Source organism: Branchiostoma belcheri, unplaced genomic scaffold, assembly GCF_001625305.1.
Source record: "Branchiostoma belcheri isolate BF01 breed outbred unplaced genomic scaffold, Haploidv18h27 scaffold8, whole genome shotgun sequence".
NCBI lineage: Eukaryota > Metazoa > Chordata > Leptocardii > Amphioxiformes > Branchiostomatidae > Branchiostoma > Branchiostoma belcheri.
Genome location: NW_017804464.1, coordinates 4483783 through 4502925, shown reverse-complemented (window position 1 = coordinate 4502925; position 19143 = coordinate 4483783). Strand labels below are relative to the sequence as shown.

Sequence of the window (19143 nt, the reverse complement as noted above, 5' to 3'; positions counted from 1 at the left end):
GCTGTGTTATAGCAAATGTATTACTGTGTTAGTTTGCCTTGTTTACCACGTTTGGGCATGAGTCATCACAATGGAATGCAGGGCATCAACCAATAGGCATGCAGCTTTCCTCTATACTTCTTGCTGATTGGCTGTTGGGATTTAACTTGATTAACACCTGCACAGAAGCATTTCCATACTGACAGTATGTCTGTATTCAAGTGTTTTGGTAGGTATTTCAAGCTTTCCTGCTCCAGCATTGGAATGCCCGGCATGGACGTTTTTTTTTATTTGAAAATCAACAGTTTGCATTATGCAATTAAAAATCCTAACCAATAAAGTAGGGAATAGCTATCCAACTGTTGTTTTAGTTGTATTTTACTTCATATTATAGTTATATCAATGTAAATCATTGTTTTCCCTTGTGTTTCTCATTCTTTCCCTGCCATGTGGTAAAATGTGGTGAACCCATCGCTGTATTTGCTCCAAAACAAATATTGGCCTTTCTAGTTGTTACAGTTTTCCCATCTATCATTGCAGTCGTTTGATTAAAAGTTCAAAATTCAATGTTTAAATTTTAACCCAGCCTTTTGTGTTGACTTCATGGCTCATTTTGTAGCATTTAAGCCTATAATAGGATGCCTAGACCTGTTTTTATTTTTATTTTTTTCGCCCTGTCGCTTCATATTTTTTCTTAAAAAATCCAAGAACCAACAAATTAAATTGGTGTGGCCTTAGATAAATGATTTTGCTGCAGTGAGCATTCAATCCTATTGGTGGTCCCAGCTAGCTGCATCAGAACAATCTATAGTTTATTACACTTTGCTGTGATATCAGGGGTTTTGTTGGAAATGATTAAGAATCACTGGTTCATCTTAACAAACTTGTTAGATTATTATCTACAACTTGGTACGAACAAACCCTTATCAAATTATGTTTGTGCTAATTTTAAATAGCCCTACTATCAAGAAACTATATGCTGCTGTCTGTATGAGTCCCTACAGTATTTATAGGCAGTGCCGGGGTAATACCTACACTACAATCAATGTTGTGCACAATTCAGGCAAAGACGTACATTGATATAGCCTCTTCCAGGCTTTTGGGAAGTGGCTGGAAAGAGTAGAAATTGGCTAAATACTAGTAGATAACACACCAGGGGAGTTGGTCTACTAAAGAATACAACTTCCCAAGCCTAGCATATCATCTGTCTATTTGGCCAATTTATACTCTTTCCAGCCGCTTCTGAAAGCCTGGTTGAGACTAGCAAAGTGCTATCATGAAACGTTAACACATTGTACATTTCAGGCTAGTGGTTCTAACCCTGAAGAAAAGTGCATGTGCTAAAATATGTGTCAACAGACTAGGAGCCAAAAGATGTGTCCTGACAGTGTAAATGGCCTGCCCTGTGGTGTGTTAGTTAGAGAAGGAATGGTATGATGGGTTTGCGGGCACGTGGGTAGTTGCTGAACTCCTTCAGGTAGTTGCGGTGCTTGCCGATAGCCCACACGGTCATCTGGTAGAACCCAGCCAGGGTGAAGAGCAGAGCTGTGGAGGAGAGAAACATCTTCAGTATAGTCCAGCCTGGTAAGTCTCCATACTTGTACAACTTCACAACAATTTTATAAGACTAGCTGGTTAACATTCTTGCTTCTGCAATAGGACTGTGAATTCAAATGTTGTGCTGTTACTGGTACCTACATTGTAACTACATCTATATCATACATGTACCCGGGTCGCAATAATGGGGCCGTACTTTGCGGCACGGCACGGGCTTCCATAGAACGATTCTAATGCGTTTTGCCCTAACTGCGCGTGCTGCTTTTGAAAATTCGAATACAGAATCTGGACGTTAGAATAATTGATGTTCTTGCATTTTAGGGTTTAGTGGCACCAACTTATGGCTCATCTTGCATGCGGCCGTCAGGCGATCCGACCCACGGTCGGGCCAATACCTCGGCCGATACGGAATACCCCGTGTTGTATTCTATATGTACTAGTATCTTGCATTCTACTTCAAAGGATTATGGATCTGTTCAATGTACCCCAAGAATAGGGAAATGTCATTTGTTCCTGATGGTCAAGACAGTCCATCTATAGCCTATTATATGATAATGATTGGACTATAACAAGTTAATATGATAAATACTTTAGATTGGTTACCTGGGAAGCTCTGAGTCATGATGGTGAAGCACACCCAGGATCCCACCTGGTAATACAAACAGTAGGAGTTATGAGTCTGGACATGCATGGATAGAGACATGTAGAAACCATAGCACATCCACATACATTTGTATTGCCAACGCATGCAAAAAACAAACAGTGTAGACATCTGTATACTTGTTTCTGACCTCGTAAGTATAGTTAGGGCAGGACACCAGGCTGAAGAGAGCTGTGAAGGGGTTTCCTGTGGGGTACGGGATGGCACGGGTCTTGGTGCCTGCAAGGAAGATTATCATCAATAATTTTTAATGATAATGGTCAATAAGATAAGGATACAGTTGTGTAAGAACAAAATATCTAGTCTTTAACAATTCATTTATGTTGCTATAACTACTTCCAATTGTTATAATAAATTGTGCCTGAAGTACTGGAAAATTATTTCTACATTGGTCCTACAAATATCATAATTTCAACATTTTCCTACCATATCTTTTTCTGAAACACTTTACTTTCAAGACTGAAGCAAAGATCATACTCTTAAAGATGCACAAATTTATTTTTGTGTCTCACCTGGAGGCCGCATGTTCATGAAGGCCAGGTGGATGGACAAGTTGCCCAGCTCATTGATCTGAAAGTTATAGAAGGGAAAGGTATGGAAGAAATCAATTTAATTTGGTCAACACTAAAATCTTTTAAGGCATACATAACCAGTAGACCTACTTACATGTAACCCTCACAGGTAAAAACTATACCTATATATTAGTTTTCTGTTTACAAATTGAATTTGTCACAGACTCACAGCTATTCTTTGTTACTGTATGAACACGTTAGAAGCCTATGTGACACAGTTTATTATATGTGACTCAGTTTATTTACATTAACACTTGGGATGAAAGTGAGTTTGAAATACTGACCAGAAACCCTGCCAGGGCTGAGTACACCTGGAGATCTCCATAGGCTGTAGAGAGGTGGTGGGGAGGGGGGCAAAAATTCAGGACTCCTACATATACAATGCAATCTGACTATTACTACATGTACTTTGTAATTGAAGTTATGGGAAAAACGAATTACATTGTACATTCAAACACAGATTTTACAATATAATAACTAACATTACCACGAAGACTAGTGTGCATCTTATTAAAAGGAAAGCAATGCAAAGTTTGATACATGTACATTTCCCAAACCAGTAACAATATTGCTAGGTTGCATGACTTACCAGGTGGGGTGTAGAGGGGGTGGTTGATGAAATACGACACGATGGCTGCAAAACCCCAGTAGTAGCTGCAGTTCTGGAACAAACAAACAGGAGGGGCTTTAACTAACCCAATATTTGTCTTCATAGATTTCATCATACTTGGATGAGAAAGTGAAGCTTGAACCGTGGCGGGGGCTGACATCGTCTACCAGATACCTTTGACCCAGTGTTGACGTTACACTTCAAAGAAGCCACGTGACAAGCCTCACTGGGTCAGTCTACTGAGGAAGACCAGACTGACTGGTCGAAAGCTCTAGGTGAGAGAATTTTTTGTGTTGGAACAAAAGTTTTAACTTTAAACAAAGTGAAGCTTGGAGTACTCACAAACTTGAATGACATACTTGATATGTACAAAAAATGAGCTTTCTGTATCTGTATCTGTATAGCCAGTATAACCGCCCTTCGGCGTAACACACCAGCTTCGCAGGCATGTGGCATGGCAGCAGCTGGCTACATTACACCGATCGACTTGTTACACCTAACCTTTGAACATCTAAATCTAAACATGATGATAATGCCCCTACCGTACTTGGTGACAGCGAGTTCCACTCTGCTTCTGTATGTATCTGTATCAGTATAGCCGGTATAATTGCCCTTTGGTGTAACACACCAGCTTCGCAGGCACACGGTGCGGCGGCAGCTAGCTATATCACACCGAACGACTTGTTACACTCAATCTTTGCAACTTTAATTGCAGGAGTTGTTTAAAGCTCTCTAGTGATGATGCCCCAACTGTGCTCTACGATAGTTCTTGGGAAATATGAGTTTGTGAACACCTCAATGTAAATAACTATGTAAACAGATATGTGACTGACTTAGTACTATGAAGGTACTAACTATTCCCTACCTTGAACAGGTTCCTTACGGGCATGGTACCGTGGGAGAAACGGTGCACAAACTGGGTTTCCAACACGCGTTTCACATAGTGGAAGGTCCAGCAGGCAAAGGCAATGCTGAGAAGCAAAGGTTTGTAACAGTTTTATGAACTGCAGTTGCCATACACTTGCCATACATTGTATCCATTGCAATTGTTGCGCAATAAAGATTGATTGATTGATTGTTCATATGAAACAGATGATGTAGCAAAAATCAAGAAAAAGGGTTTCGTTGAAGAGATTCATTTGTCACGTATAGATACAGTTCCTAGTGGATTCTTTTATCAGTGACAACTTTGGAAGGATAAGGATACTAACCTCCAAATTTTCGATGGCTATCAGTCCATCTTGTTCACGGAGTGGCCTAATCTCGCGAGAGCGCGAGACTAGGCCCGAGACTTGCATCGGTCTGTCGGGTCCCACCCCCCGTCGCCTCCCTCCGAAGTAGGGGTAAGTAGGTCTTGTTGGAAGTTGGAAGGTGCCAAGCTAAACCGGACAGAAGGTTGGGAGCTCCCCAAGACCTACTTACCCCTACTTCGGAGGGAGGCGACGGGGGGTGGGACCTGACAGACCGATGCAAGTCTCGGGCCTAGTCTCGCGCTCTCGCGAGATTAGGCCACTCCGTGAACAAGATGGACTGATAGCCATCGAAAATTTGGAGGTTAGTATCCTTATCCTTCCAAAGTTGTCACTGATAAAAGAATCCACTAGGAACAAGAAAAAGGGAAAATCAAAAATGTCCATAATACTGGAAGTAATATCTGGTATTTGATTATGATGGCTCTGCCAAGTACAAATAAGTCTTTATGAAACTAAAAGTGGAACGGTAACAAGAAACTCCGACTCACTGTACAACAGGGTGTGTCTTTGCCTTAGTGACTCCGTAGATGAAGGCAGGGCGCAGGTAGAACAACAGGTATGCAGCAATAGGGCCAGAGTACTCACACAGGAACACCTGTCGACAGACATTTTAATGGGTTAGTTTATAATCTACACTAGAGAAGTAACATTTGCAACATGGTCTGCCCTGTTAATTTTTACTCAAACACATTCACATAACGTTACATGTACTACGAGTATATGGTGACAGGAGCAGAGCAGACCATGAAATTGCAACATTATGTAACCCCACACCAGTCACCATGGTGACAGATGTCAACAAATCATGTCATTGGCCAGGTCAGAAGTTAGTGTTTGGAACAGAAGAGGAGGAAGAAATTGAGTAAAAAAACTTCGGTAAACATAATAACATACACGTATTTGATGATCATAAGTTACACATGTACACTATGACTTGACTTGACTTATCTTTCCTTGAAGCTTGTGTTATTGTTTATCCTTAAGGAGGCTCAGTTAGAAAGCGTTAAGGACTAAGACTGGTCCAAGACTTTGGCATTTCTCCTGACCGTTTTCCAGCCGATCTGTGGTCCCAGGTCCCTCAGGTACAGTTTTCTGTCGCCCACTCTCAGGTCCAGCGAGCGAACTGTCTCCTCATCACTCAGGTTACGCCCCTCTGTGGAGGAACAAAACAGTTCACTTGGAATGATTCATTCAATATATGGGTCTGTGATTGATGTACTAGTATTCTTGTACTTGAACTTGGACAGAGACTTGGAGACCATTTACTCAGTAGTAGTGATGCATACCTAAACCCAATTTTAGGTTCAGGTCCGGATTCAAGTCCAGAGGTTTAGGTTCAGTTCCGGACTTGTATTAAAGTCAAGACCTAAACCCATGGCATATACAAAATTGCATGTTGGCAACCTTGCAATGTTGTCTGGGTGAAACTTTGGTTACGTAACATGGAGGCCGGTACTTGACGATGCCCGATGGCAATGTTTTCTTCGTTTTGCAGCAAAGATTTTACAATCTACGGGAGGTTTTAGGTGGTTTGGAAAGAAAAGGGGTATACGTATGTGAAATGGTCTTTTATGGTAATAAGTCCGGACTTATAGGGAGGGAGGGAGGGAGGGAGGGAAAAAAAGGAAGGAATTTCGAAGGAAGGATGAAAAACAATATAACTGTCTTACTTGGTTCCAACCTGAGAGACTGCCTGGCTGGGTAGTACTTGGGAACTGTGGTGAGAGATGATTTTAAAATATTAACAAGCTTCAAACTGAGGTGAGATACCATTACAGATAGAGCTAGCAACCATGGCATATCATCACAGAGCTGGCAGCTATGGCAACCATCGCAACAATGATCACTACAATTCCAAAATACAAAGAAGCAATTGAAATAGTTTAGCTGCTTCAGCGCCAGTTCCAAGGTTTGTGCTACTCACATTGTTTGTAGATCCATTTCTTCAGGTCCAGAACTGTGGAATAGTTGTCCACCTGTGGACAGAATTAGACCTAGAATGATGTTTTATTCTACTACACCTAGCTTTACACTTCTACTGCAATGATAATTTGTAGAAAATGAAGTAAAACACTTATGGAAAAATAATGTGTAACTGTTTGAAGAGACTTTTGCCTGAGCTTGACTGTTGTACTTACATGGTTCAGACAGGTTATCTGCTTGCCTGACTTGGCGTGAAGAATCTCAATCTGTAGGAAAGCAACAATAAGACCGTACAAGACACTCACATTATACAAAATATGATAACTTCAATTTTATATATATATATTAGCATCTTATAATATAAGACCAGCACAAATGATAAACATTGATGTTGCAAAATATTGTCATAAGTTACTAATTATAAGTTACCATATGCATGCTTCAGTACGGCACCACATGATTGCAATGTTTCATTCACACATTGAAGATGAATAACATTTTTTATTTAATACGGTACCTGTCCAGCCTATGCTCAATTTAAACAAATACCCCAACCCACAATGAAAAAAATGGAATGGTCCCAATGATATCTATGCATCTGACAGGGAAATATGTAATAGTTGCTTGCAAATGTTTTCGGTTCTACTTCTTGATCGTTTTAAGATTTTAAGCAGAATCATAAGAACATTATACTTCTGAAATGGGCGTGGTTAATTCCACGTGCATACATTATTTGCACTTTGTATTCTGTCATAAATTTGTCATAGAAAGGAGGTCATATAATATTGGCATAGCATAGTAAAGCATAAAGAAATCAGGATACACAATAGTACAAATGGTGCTATAGATCCTACTTTACCAATTTCTTTTTCTTGATCGAGATTAGGATTAGGAAGATTAGCAGATAAAGAAACATTCTTACCTCCATTGTAGCAGAGTGGTCGTCCGATCGTCCGACTTGCACGAATAACCTTTGACCGATCAAAGGTCGTTTATTTATTGCGACACCATGCGATTCTTTCCAGTATTGCATAGTAGTAACTGGCGCGGTCCCTCGCTTTGAACAAATTTTAAGTCAGTTTACATCTAGCTAGTAAAGTGACTTCAGGAAAAGCATATTAAGCTTTCTTCTCCGTGAAAAACGAGTTTAGTGTGTTCTTCAAAGCACACTTTGTGTTGTCCATCGAAGTCTTTTCTCGTATCTTTAGTTTCCGTAAATTACGTTATTCTTTGAGTGAAGTTGGCCTGAATACCATCCGGATTTTGGCTCCGCAACGCTCGAAAAAATCACCATCCGGATATTTTCGAGCGTTGCGGAGCGAAAATCCGGATGGTACCCAGGCTAGAGTGAAGTAAGCCAGGCCGGATAGGCATTACTATAAAGAACTGGGCCCTTTGAACAACAAGATCCAATTACTTTTCTGTCGCGATTACGCGATTCCGGGTACGTCTACAGTAGAGAAGAGAGGAAATACAATTTAAAGCTTCAATATGCGTTGAAGTACTAAAAGTAACCCTTGGGCAAAATCGGTGGGTCCGTGACGTCTTATTCAAATCTTATTATCTTCGATTTGGAAACATGATCGTATGTGAGGTAGGACGGCCCTAGCTTTTTAGATATGAGAAAGTGGTCATATTTTTCATCCTTAGTGTAGAGACACCGCACAGCCACTTATTGTCACACAATATGTGTTGATTGTTTATTTATTATGTACATAGCAAGGAAGTTAAAACTAGAAAGGTAACATTTGCAAAGCAAATGCATAATGTTTACCTTCGCATGTGGTCTGCTCTGTTAATTCTTCCTCAAACACATTCATATATATGGTCAGACAGGAGTCTAAATCCCTCCTGCTATAAAATTGCAACATGATGTAACCCAACACTGATTACCACGGTGAGAGACGGTCTGGTTCAGGTCGTTGACCTTATGTGTTTGGAGAGAAGGAAACTGAGCAAAAAAGTGTTTTCTTTCGAATTCGGTAAACATAATAAAAATATATAAGCAAATTGATGTTCAAGTCCTAAATGTTGATATTGAAAAAAATGGCCAATATTTGTCTTATCTAAATACATATGCATACATTGCAGTTTATAAGGGAAGATCGCACACATATATACTCGTATATGGTACACCATATGTATGTGCGATCTTCCCTCACAACATCTGCTTGCAGATTCGTGCTGCCTCCTCCAACTCCATCCAAATTGTACAATTCTGCAGCTTTTCCAATTGCCTTTCATTGCCGGGAGCTATATATATGCCGTGTGCGTATGACGTCTGGAAAGTGAAGCATTTTCCAAAAAAACGCCTGAAGAAAAGACATGACAGCTTAACTACGCACTGCGTGCCCGTGCGTGTGACATGTGTTATATCCAATTATTTTCTCAGCAGGCGTATTTGAAATTCGAGAGTGATAATTACAGCTCTAACACTGTACTGGACTAGAGGGCCTTGAATTCAAAAATAGCCATTATTGTCACAGTCTCTTGTGTGTGCATATTAACGCGTAGTTAGAGTTATAAGGGCCGGAATTACACGGGATGCGGTGTTGAAGGAACGCAATAATGCCGACACCTGTTCCTTTTAGATCTACTGGCATATTCGGTATCCTCCGTAGCAGGCTTATAGAACTGGGGGTCTGGTGGTCTTTGGCTGTTTTCTGATCAGCCCAGCTCAAAAAACGGGGGTAATTCAACCAGGCCGGCTATGTTGTCTATATGCAGTCAGAAAATAGCACATAAAAGCTCTCAAAGACCCTGAAGACCCCCTAAACCCCCATGGCCAGTTTTTGGCATGCTATGGAGGCTAAACAAGGTCGACGTTCTAGAGAGTGCACACAGACTGACAGTAAAGTCAAACACAGGGATAAAATAACAGCGCCAAAAATAAGTACTACAAATAATCACCTTACGCAGGAGTGAAGAGTAAGCAAGCTACGAGTCAAGTACCGTCGTCTGCCAAAAATAAAGCTGTAAAGAACTGTACATCTCCCAGGCGACTGTTTGAGATTTGCCCTCAATCGTATTAGTTTCAAATTTGCTCGTAGGTGACATTTCACAGTAGCGTGGGTTGACTGGTGATGAGGAGGATATTGCTTGTGAATTGTATTTAGCAAATACATTATGAACGGATGTTCACGGGTTTTGTGTGCATGTGTGTTTTTAAAAGTAGTGGTGGCGGGGGTCATATCTAGAGGATAGGAAGATGAGAGTAGTAGATTTTGGGTTCAGATTTGAACGAAGAGTCAACAAGAGTTCCGCGATCTCATACCTTCGTCAAATGATTTTAACTTCCTATTGACGAAATTATACATAGAGGGCCCAAACTGTTGTCACTTCTTCCCTAGCCTAAGAACTATCTGCCCTTTAATATTCGTGACGCCATGTCCAAGTCATGAGATATAAAAACCGGAAGTTTTGCTGCAGTACCAACGAAAGCCGCCAGGGGGCCCAAAATCTAATAATTTCTAGGTCTTATCAAGACCTACCCACCTACCAAGTTTCATTACAATGTGTACAAAGCATTTCATTTCTTGAGTTATGCTGTTCACAAACAGACAGAAATACGAACGGACAAACAATACTGAAAACATAACCTTCTTGGCGAAGGTAATATTCTCCGCTTGAATATGTATAGGTACTAGGTCAGTCACCTGGTAACGTGATTTAGATCGACCATTGCTAGACACTTTAAATACTGATTACCTACATTTGCATTAAATTTACAATAACGACCAAGTTAACAATGCATAATTTCTTTAGAATCATATATTCCTTTGTAATTTTTCACAATGTATCAGTTCAATGTCAGACAGACTTGGATACTATACAACAATGCGATAAGATCATAACTATAAACAATACACAAATATAGTTGAGCTATATATACAACATCTCACAATATTCTAACTTTTGTCATTGTAGGCTACGATTCACATTTTTCCAAAAAAAAATATTTTGAAAGCTCGATGCAACGTCAAACAGTAGAGTAAGATTCGGACCTGAATTGAATACAAATGTCAAGTGCAGATAGGAAAGTCTTCCACGAAAAACCTTGAATGACTGACAAATATAGAAACCGTATACTGCACGTTCAATATGAACATAATGGTCGTTTGGCAACAGTCAGGTTGTCCATTAACAACTGGTACAACCGTGGATAGCAGAGCTATGACGTCTACATACACAAGAAATAACAACGGTGTGTTTACACATTTTAAAGGTAGGACTCGTTCATGGCAGAAAATAGTTAGCCTCCACCAGGCCTCTCTACGGGAATACGGATCGTAGAATTCGGCAAAAGAGAGAGTAAAATTGGCCAAGGGAGTCCGGCCGCGGTTTCTTTCCCTCCGAAGTCAAACCTACAAGGCGGCCAAACTCTCCTGGCAAATATTCTCCTATATATAACCAGCGTAGTTAGTCTGGTAGAGACTAGAAAATAGAGGCCATAGGGCACAGGATTGGAAGTTTGGAACATTGGTTTGTAGTCTGATTAGAATGGCTAAAGCAATTCCTCGGCCATACTGTAAATCTCTACCATTATATGATCTGGTGTAATGCCTTGTCCTTTTTCCTAACCTAACTTTCCTATCTATAGAGAATGAAATTATCCGAATGAATGATAAAGATCCAAAAATATTATGTGTCACCACTGTTCTATTCCTACACCAATTATCTTGTATACGGGAGTTTCTGTTTGGCCCACACAGCACAGAAATATTATGACAACGATACTAGTTTCAAAGATGAATTATACTCCATAATTTTGGAGATCACGATACTTTAACGTGTTTCACAACCAAGACATGTTTCATTCGACCTGTACACAGTTTAGGCACACACGATAGATGCATATATCTGCAGCTTTGGGTACAAAAATATCCTCTTCCCCTATTCCCATCTACAAGTCCTGTCATGTCTTAAATATAGTTCGCAATTTTATATCCCGAGGTGCCTTCCTTTCCTCTAACCGGTTAGACGTTAGTCCACTTCCTGCAGGTAATTATTAAGCTAAATTAACTCGGATAAATCAGTAGCAGAACCAAGTAGTTTATCTCCCCGTGAATACACTCCAACAACAAGGCATTAGAGTGAGTGTTCCCCGGCCCGTGGCATGCCTTCCGCGCGTGGCAACGCACAGTAACGATGCCATAACTCCTAATTATCCACATTAGAGACCGTGGGCTGCATCCTGAGGCGTGGGGACAGTTCACTTTACGACCGGGGGGTGGGGGTGGGGGGTGGAGACAAACTCTCCATAATTTCGTTGTCCGTGCCGTGTTCGTGTATCCGATTTGTTGATGAAAACCTTTTGTGGCTTGGTGGTTTGTTTCATTGGTTGAGAAAATCCCCACCTGCTTCAAATCTGCTCCTTGTTAGGTGATGGGTAAGAAACAGTCATTTTCTTCAGCTTGTCTTACATGTGTCTTGTGAAGCTGAGGGATTTTTCGTTTCACCACTGAACCGGTGCACCAGTGTCAGTACGTGATAGGTGACAGACACGGAGTGTCAGATAAAGGGGGATCTTTTGACAATTTTTGCATGCATGACAGCGTCTGACGATGGTTGCTGTGTTTAATCAACAGAGACGCTGTGAGATAGCTGGTAGTAACAGCGCGTCTATTTCTGGCCCCTACAGCAATTATAATCATTACAGTTGATATCCGTGTGTGTATTGCCATAAGTTGCCGTGGTGCGATCCTTGATGTGTTCCGAGATTTCTATGCCCGCCCACGCACGCCCGTGCACCGGCATTGGTGAAGTGCTTCACTCCCACAGTCCCACCCTGTCCAAGACACACGATGATGTACTGTCCCTGAATCCATGTATCGCCCTGCTAAACGCCGTCTTCAAGGCATGAAAGAAACGCTTTACGAATGTGTCTTGTTGCCAGACTTTTGAAGAGGTTGTGGCAGTATCCTAGACAGAAACAGGTGTTTAAAAAAAACGATCAAGTGATACCAGCGTAGCGACCGGTTTCATCTTTCAAAAATCAGAAATCAAGCCGTACCCCTCCACTGCTGTTTACGTTATGAATGTTTTTGAATGGATGCTTGGCCTCGCCATGCGAGAGTTTAACCGGAATGTCTACCTACGCTAGATAGCTTGAACTGTCTCTACGCTAGCCCCGCGACAGCACCTGAGGGCCGCTAGTCCCTGCCACAGGCCACATCCACAGCTAAACCCCATGGAATCAGTCTCACTTACGTCATCCTCCTCCGAATAACAGCTGCCCCGAATGTAGTCCAACTCACTGCTTCCCCGAGACTCAAAGATGGCGTCCATCTTGTCCAAGTCGCCTCTACTTTTCTTAGCTTTGGGAACGCACTGGAAACTGGTTCTTTTTGGGGATGAGGATGAGGATGCGTTCCCGTTATCCTCTGTCCATCCCAGCTTGCCACTGTGTCTGTACTGTACAACAGGTGGTCGGCCCTTGCCATAGTCACCGTTAACTTTCACCTGTTCCTCCTCTGGAGGGGGAGGGGGTGGTTCAGGCTTTGTACCCCCTGGGTCTTCCCGGGGGTCGATCTGTGTGGGGGTAGAGTCCTGCACGTGCACGTCCACCCTGATCACGCGCGTGGTGGGGGTGGTGGAAGAGCCGGCTTGGCGGACAGAGTCGGCGCTGTTTTCCCGACTACTGCTCCCGTACAGCCGTGGGTTAGTCAGCTGCGCTTGGATGTCTTCTATCTTGAACAGTCCGCTGTTGATGTACGCTTGGAACAAGCCCATCTCTCGCCCCGCCGACATCTCGCTGGGTGCGATGCTGGGGCGCACGGCGCTCAGGCGCGCACTGCCCACGTGGCTCGGTGGCGTTTTCGGCGGGGCCGAATCCTTATCCTCCCGCCCAACATTGTAGGTTCCCCCGCTCCGCCGCAAGACGGAACACAGGGAGAATCGCAGCCCACTCGGCTTCTTCGGGCTCGCCGCATCCCGGGGAACCGCCTTGCCGTTCATCGAGCGAGGCAGTTTAGCAAAGGTGACCAGCCATGAACGTTTGGTGACAGGATTCCCGTGGAATTCGGCAAATATGGTTCGTCAGATTCCCCATACCTGACGCACAGAAACCGGACGAAGGCGTGGAAACATCAGACTATGTTTAGCGATACACAAGCAGCATGGGTCAAACCATCCGTCAATCAGTGATAGGGAGAGAGGGGTGGTAAGGGAACTATCATATAACGCTTATATACTGAGTAGAATTAATTCATTTTGATCACCGTAACATATAGTAAAAACAAAGCCGCTGATGAAGACGTTTTGATGCCGTTTTGGTATGTAGCTTATTCCCGTTACGTTGTGGGTTGTCCCCTGAATTCTTCACTGAGCTGAAGGTTGTGTTGTGCATCATATACAGACTGTACCACGTTTGGTTGACGCAGGTCTAGAGAGCGAGGTAAACATGTTTTACCACATGGAGTGTGGCTTATATTGCCACAGTAAACGATACAAAAGAAGCCATATACTTCTGCCGTGTTGTTTTGTGTGGTTAGAAATTTGACCAAGAGAAAGCCGTACTGGGCACCAAAGATTCAGCACCGGGGACAGGGCTTGACTGTAGGGAGTAATACATTATAAAGCCCATCGATAGGTTTACTTGTTTGAATACCCGGTTATTACTCTATTGCATGGACCAGCATTAGTTAAATAAAACACTGCGATGATCAGTGATAATTAAGTGCATCCAGTGCAGTTTTTTGGGCATGGATACCCGATTGTTCAAAGCCAATATTCTAGTAATTTACCTACATACTGAGTTGAAAACACACTATCCCGATATACATTGACCCTCATGGAGCAAAAATTCCCCAAATCCGAAATTGGTTACTAGAAGGGCCCTGGGCTGATTTTAGGGTACCACCCAGAAAATAAAGTATTTATCTTGGGGCTTGTTTCTGCAGTTTCAAATGCCCAAAGTATGGAATGCTGATATAAATGTGCTAATATGAAGCAGCATGTGTCAATATTACAAAGATTGCCTTATTCAGAATATTTCCAGTTTTGCTGCACTGAAATCACACTGGATGCCTTTAAGGGTGAATGTCCGGGTATCACCCTACTACGTGTAATATTCTTGATTTTTCCCTGTTTGATCATTTTACACGCTGCAGTTCCTGTCAAAATGATTACAGGAAATCACCCTGCACACGAAGACACATGAAAACAACTGCTTGGTGTGGGTTTTATTTCCTGTTCTAGCATCGTCACAAGCTTGCCATAATTGTTTATATATGAGAAGGTGGCACATTTTCTATGGCTGAATCCATCTATTTTTCCCATGTCATTAGCTAGGAGAACGAAAACATGCTAATAGCGCTTCTAGGGCTCTTCCCCAACAGACGCACAGAAAATGTGTCCCAGAAATCGTGGCAGGGTCGGTAGAGACCCATTATTATCTCACCCCATGACGCCTTGGTCATTTCTGTGATATATCAAAGCCCATCGGCAGATTTAATGCTTAAACTTCGACCGAGAGCAAGCAGTATACATTTCCCAATGCTGATATAAGGCCACAGCAAGTAAATTTTATGGATAACACCCTACGCAAACTCCAAATCTAATGCGATAGGACGAAAAGAACAAGAAACCCGCCAAAAAAGATTCCTACATTTTCAAATTTCGACATCATAAACCTTGTTAAACAAGAAATGATACCTGTATTGTGCTAAGTTTACTGCCAACTATATTACAACACTCATTTATCACTGAAAGTTTCTAATCATTGTACGAATGTTTTTGATTCAGTGGGAACATTACATATACACAGCCACCATCACATATAAAAGGAATGAAATACATCACTGCATTAAAGTAAAAGACAAAACATTAAGTCAGATCCTTGTCTTGTCTCCTCTCTTCATGCATATCTGTCATCCACATTCCGGCATGGAAACAGACATCTTTGCTCATTTTCGGCATGTTGACAACTGTCAGAGGGCAACAAAATTTCTTTATTTTTTTCAAAAGCATGCGAAAATGAATGCGCGCGTTGATGTACATGTCATCCATAAAAATTACTTGCTGTGGCCTAAAACCAAGCTAATTTCTCCAGTAGTAGAGACTCAGCACCATAAATTCAGCACTAGGGACAGGACCTTCTACATGTAGAATTACATCGTTAGCTTATAGATTACTAGTAACCCCCAGTTCTATAGCATTGTTTTTTTTTCTTTTCTTTTTTAACAGTGTCGCTCAATGCAGGGCCATTTTTGGCCACTTCTAGGCATAGAGCTAGAGGTATAGAACTGTAACAGCAACTCTTCTCCCTGAGTCAGAAACATTGTTGATTTTAGGCCTAACATGTTATGTGTTAAAAGACGGACGTGAGGTACTGGTTTACGCGAAGTAAAATATGATCTGTGGCCTAAATATTGAATGTTGCCGTTTTCCGTAGCTCAATCCTCTCCTCTGTGTTAAGAGATCATCTTACTTACATGATAGGCCAGGGAGTATTGTATAACATCTTGGAATTAGCACATGTCATTTGTAAATAGAGGTGGGTACATTCATGCTCTGTACTGAAAAATAAAAAGGATACGTTATGATATTTTCTATTTTGTCGAATTTTTAAATATATTAGTAAGTGTTTTTATGCACGTCCTGTACAAATTATTAGATTATTCTTCATATCATCTCGTCTCACATCATAATGCTTTAAGCCAGCTAATTAAAACAATCTAAATCACATAAACGCAATCATTACTTTCTTTACACATGTCACATTTCTAAATCTATAAGCAGGCGTTTTTATGCACGTCTTGAACAAATTGTAGATTATTCTTCATATCATCTCGTTTCACATATCATAATGCTTTAAAGGCATCCAATGCGATTTCAGAGCAGCAAAACTGGAAATATTCTGAATAAAGAAATCTTTATGATATTGACACATACTGCTTCACATTAGCACATTTCAATCATTATTTCATACTTTGGGTACTTAAAATTGGAGAAACAAGCCCCAAGATGAGTCATTTATTTTATGGGTGGTACCCTAAAAATCAGTTAAGGGCCCTTCCAGTAACCATTTTCCGTCAGAATTTTGGGTATTTTTGCTCCATGAGGGTCAATATACATTGGGACAGTTTAGTTTCAACTCAGTATGTAGATAAGTGACTAGAATATTGACTTTGAAAAATCGGGGTTTCCAAGCCAAAAAAACTGCACTGGATGCCACCCAATTACAAAATCTAAATCTTATCAACGCAATCATTATTTTCTTTACACCCGATTCGCCTACAAACTGATCATTTTCGATTCGCCATGAAGTGTGGTATCGACAGAGCACCTGGTCTGAAGACCTGTGGAATATACGTCACAAGTAACAGGCGTAACACAGGGTCCAAACAGCTCAGCCGATCAACGATTACGTGTTTTCGGGGTGAGGCCACACCATCTTAATTTTATGGATGACATCCGTGCGCGCATTGATTTTCGCCCGTTCTCCAAAAAAAAAAAAGAAAAGAAACGTTCTCCGAGGCTCTGGCCTGGCTCTAGGCCTGGGTAGTCCATGGTAGTTAGTGACAATACAGAGCCAGTGGTAACTCTGGAGAATGGCACCCAGGCTACCGAAGCTCCGCGAATCAAGAACTCAATTCATACCTACAGTGCCGATTCATAAATTCCACAAAAAGCCAGCAGCATGTGCCGGCTTGTCGTATGCGTCACTATGTACTGCCGCAAATTCACAATACCAGCTTTGTATTCCTGTGGTTTAGTAGCATTTTTATTTTTGGCCAGAATTTCTTTTTATTCGCCCGCGCGCACTAGATTTGGGGCCTTCAGAGGATGTCATCCATAAAATGAAGATGGTGTGGCCTGACCACTATAGAACACTAAGGTCATGTTGATTTGATTATATGGATGACATCCTCTGGAAACCCCAAAACTGAGCGTGCGAATAAAAAAAAAATTGGCAAAAACAAGTTGCCTTCATTATGAAATCTAGGTATGTAGTCATAAAGGTTGCACAAATTTTTATTGGCATGGTGAATAATAAACTCTTCATTTTCATGCCGTCACATTTTCTTCTTGTCCTTTGGAATGGATTTTGGCATTCTGCGACATAAGTACCGTTTTCCAATATTTTTTTTTTCAATTTGCGGTATATATTTGCTCATTTTGCAGCTTCTTTGTACGATTTACAGTATGGTCAAAAAACCTGTGGATGCGTGGATGTCATCCATATAATGAACTCAACATGGCCTAAACTAGCTTCAGTGCCTAATGCACCATGTATTCAGCACCAGGGACAGATGACGCCTACGCAGCAAGTCCAAAAATAGCCTTATTTCCGCGTCTTGAAGATTTGTCTTTCATTTCATACTCTGACTGTACAAGGGACGTACATCGCATTTGCATTGATGGATTTTACAGACGCCGGTTTTCACTTCAAGAAATAAGACTACAATCAGTTACTTTAACACATAGAGGTTGAGGGCAGCAGCTATTTTTCACCCCCATTAGTTACTTTTCTTCGTGGTTTTCCCAACTTTTTCATTCTAAAATGTTTTCTTTACAATCTTTTATACTTAAAAAAATTCTGTTCACCTGCCCTTAGACGTGTATCACTCCTGACATGACGGTATCACCTTTTACTCATTACTAACGTCACACTTCAGTAAGTCCAACATTTATTTCTGCGTCTCGAAATAGATTTGTAAGATTGTTTTTTTTTTCATTTCAGACTCTGACTTTACGAGGACGTACATCGCATGCATTGATGGGTTCTACAGACGACATTTCCGCCGTTTTTCACTCCATGAAATAAGAGTACAATCAGTTTCTTTAACACGTAGAGGTTGAGGGCAGCACCCCCATTAGTCCATTTTCTCTGTGGTTTTCCCAACCATTTCATTCCAAAAAGTTTTCTTTACAATATTTCATACTTTTTTTCCGTTGACCTGCCCTTAGACGTGTATCACTCATGACGTCATCACCTTTGACCCATTATTGACGACACACTTCATTTGAACAAGAGTAAATTAGAAAGAGAACAAAAAACTATCCAGTGTTGCAGAGAAATTCTCGATCGGGCTATTGTTAATAGTTTGATGGATGATCTTGCATGGTTTTGTGCACTGACTCTATCTTGGGACTAGTATTGCGTGCATGGGTGGAAATGCTCTAAAACTTGTACTCATCTCGTAGAATATGGCAACTGACAGCTGAACCTTGCACAGACATAGAGTTGAACATATATTGCCGTAGAAAAAAATAAGCCAACTAGAAACTAAAAAAGGTAACATTTGCAAAGCAAATACATAATGTTTACCTTCGCATATGGTCTGCTCTGTTAATTCTTACTCAAACACATTCACATATATGGTCAGACAGCAGTCTAAATCCCTCCTGCTATAAAATTGCAACATGACGTAACCCAGCACTAGTTACCATGGTAGCAGAGAGTCTGGTTCAGGTCATTGAACTTTTTGGTTTGGAGAAGAAAAGGAAACAATATGTTTTACTTAATGATGAAGACAAAATGACTTGCCATATTAATCTTCGCTATCTGGCCGGAAAGAACAGGCAAGAGGAGCCCAGATGTTGACTCAGTAAAGGCTTCATGAAATAATTGTGTGTGTGTGT

The 19143-nt window shown here is 41.3% G+C and overlaps 1 protein-coding gene across 1 annotated transcript; it reads right to left on the bottom strand.

Annotated features, from left to right (window-relative positions):
- Positions 1 to 705: 705 nt before the first annotated feature.
- Positions 706 to 7540, bottom strand: LOC109486152 (very-long-chain enoyl-CoA reductase-like). Its single transcript, XM_019789857.1, has 13 exons — positions 7478 to 7540; positions 6771 to 6821; positions 6557 to 6608; positions 6303 to 6347; positions 5679 to 5785; positions 5121 to 5227; positions 4245 to 4350; positions 3359 to 3431; positions 3054 to 3097; positions 2710 to 2767; positions 2328 to 2416; positions 2140 to 2185; positions 706 to 1524 (listed from the first exon to the last, which is right to left on the bottom strand). Exons 1-13 carry the CDS (start codon positions 7481 to 7483, stop codon positions 1397 to 1399), a joined length of 912 nt encoding a protein of 303 aa, XP_019645416.1. The 5' UTR covers positions 7484 to 7540; the 3' UTR covers positions 706 to 1396.
- Between the last annotated feature and the right edge of the window lie 11603 nt (positions 7541 to 19143).

Excerpts from the sequence above, each read along its gene's own strand:
- LOC109486152 (XM_019789857.1), bottom strand. Across the intron at positions 2,417-2,709 it reads CATGAACATGCGGCCTCCAG|GCACCAAGACCCGTGCCATC; the intron begins GTGAGACACAAA and ends TCTTCCTTGCAG. Across the intron at positions 1,525-2,139 it reads CATGACTCAGAGCTTCCCAG|CTCTGCTCTTCACCCTGGCT; the intron begins GTAACCAATCTA and ends TCTCCTCCACAG.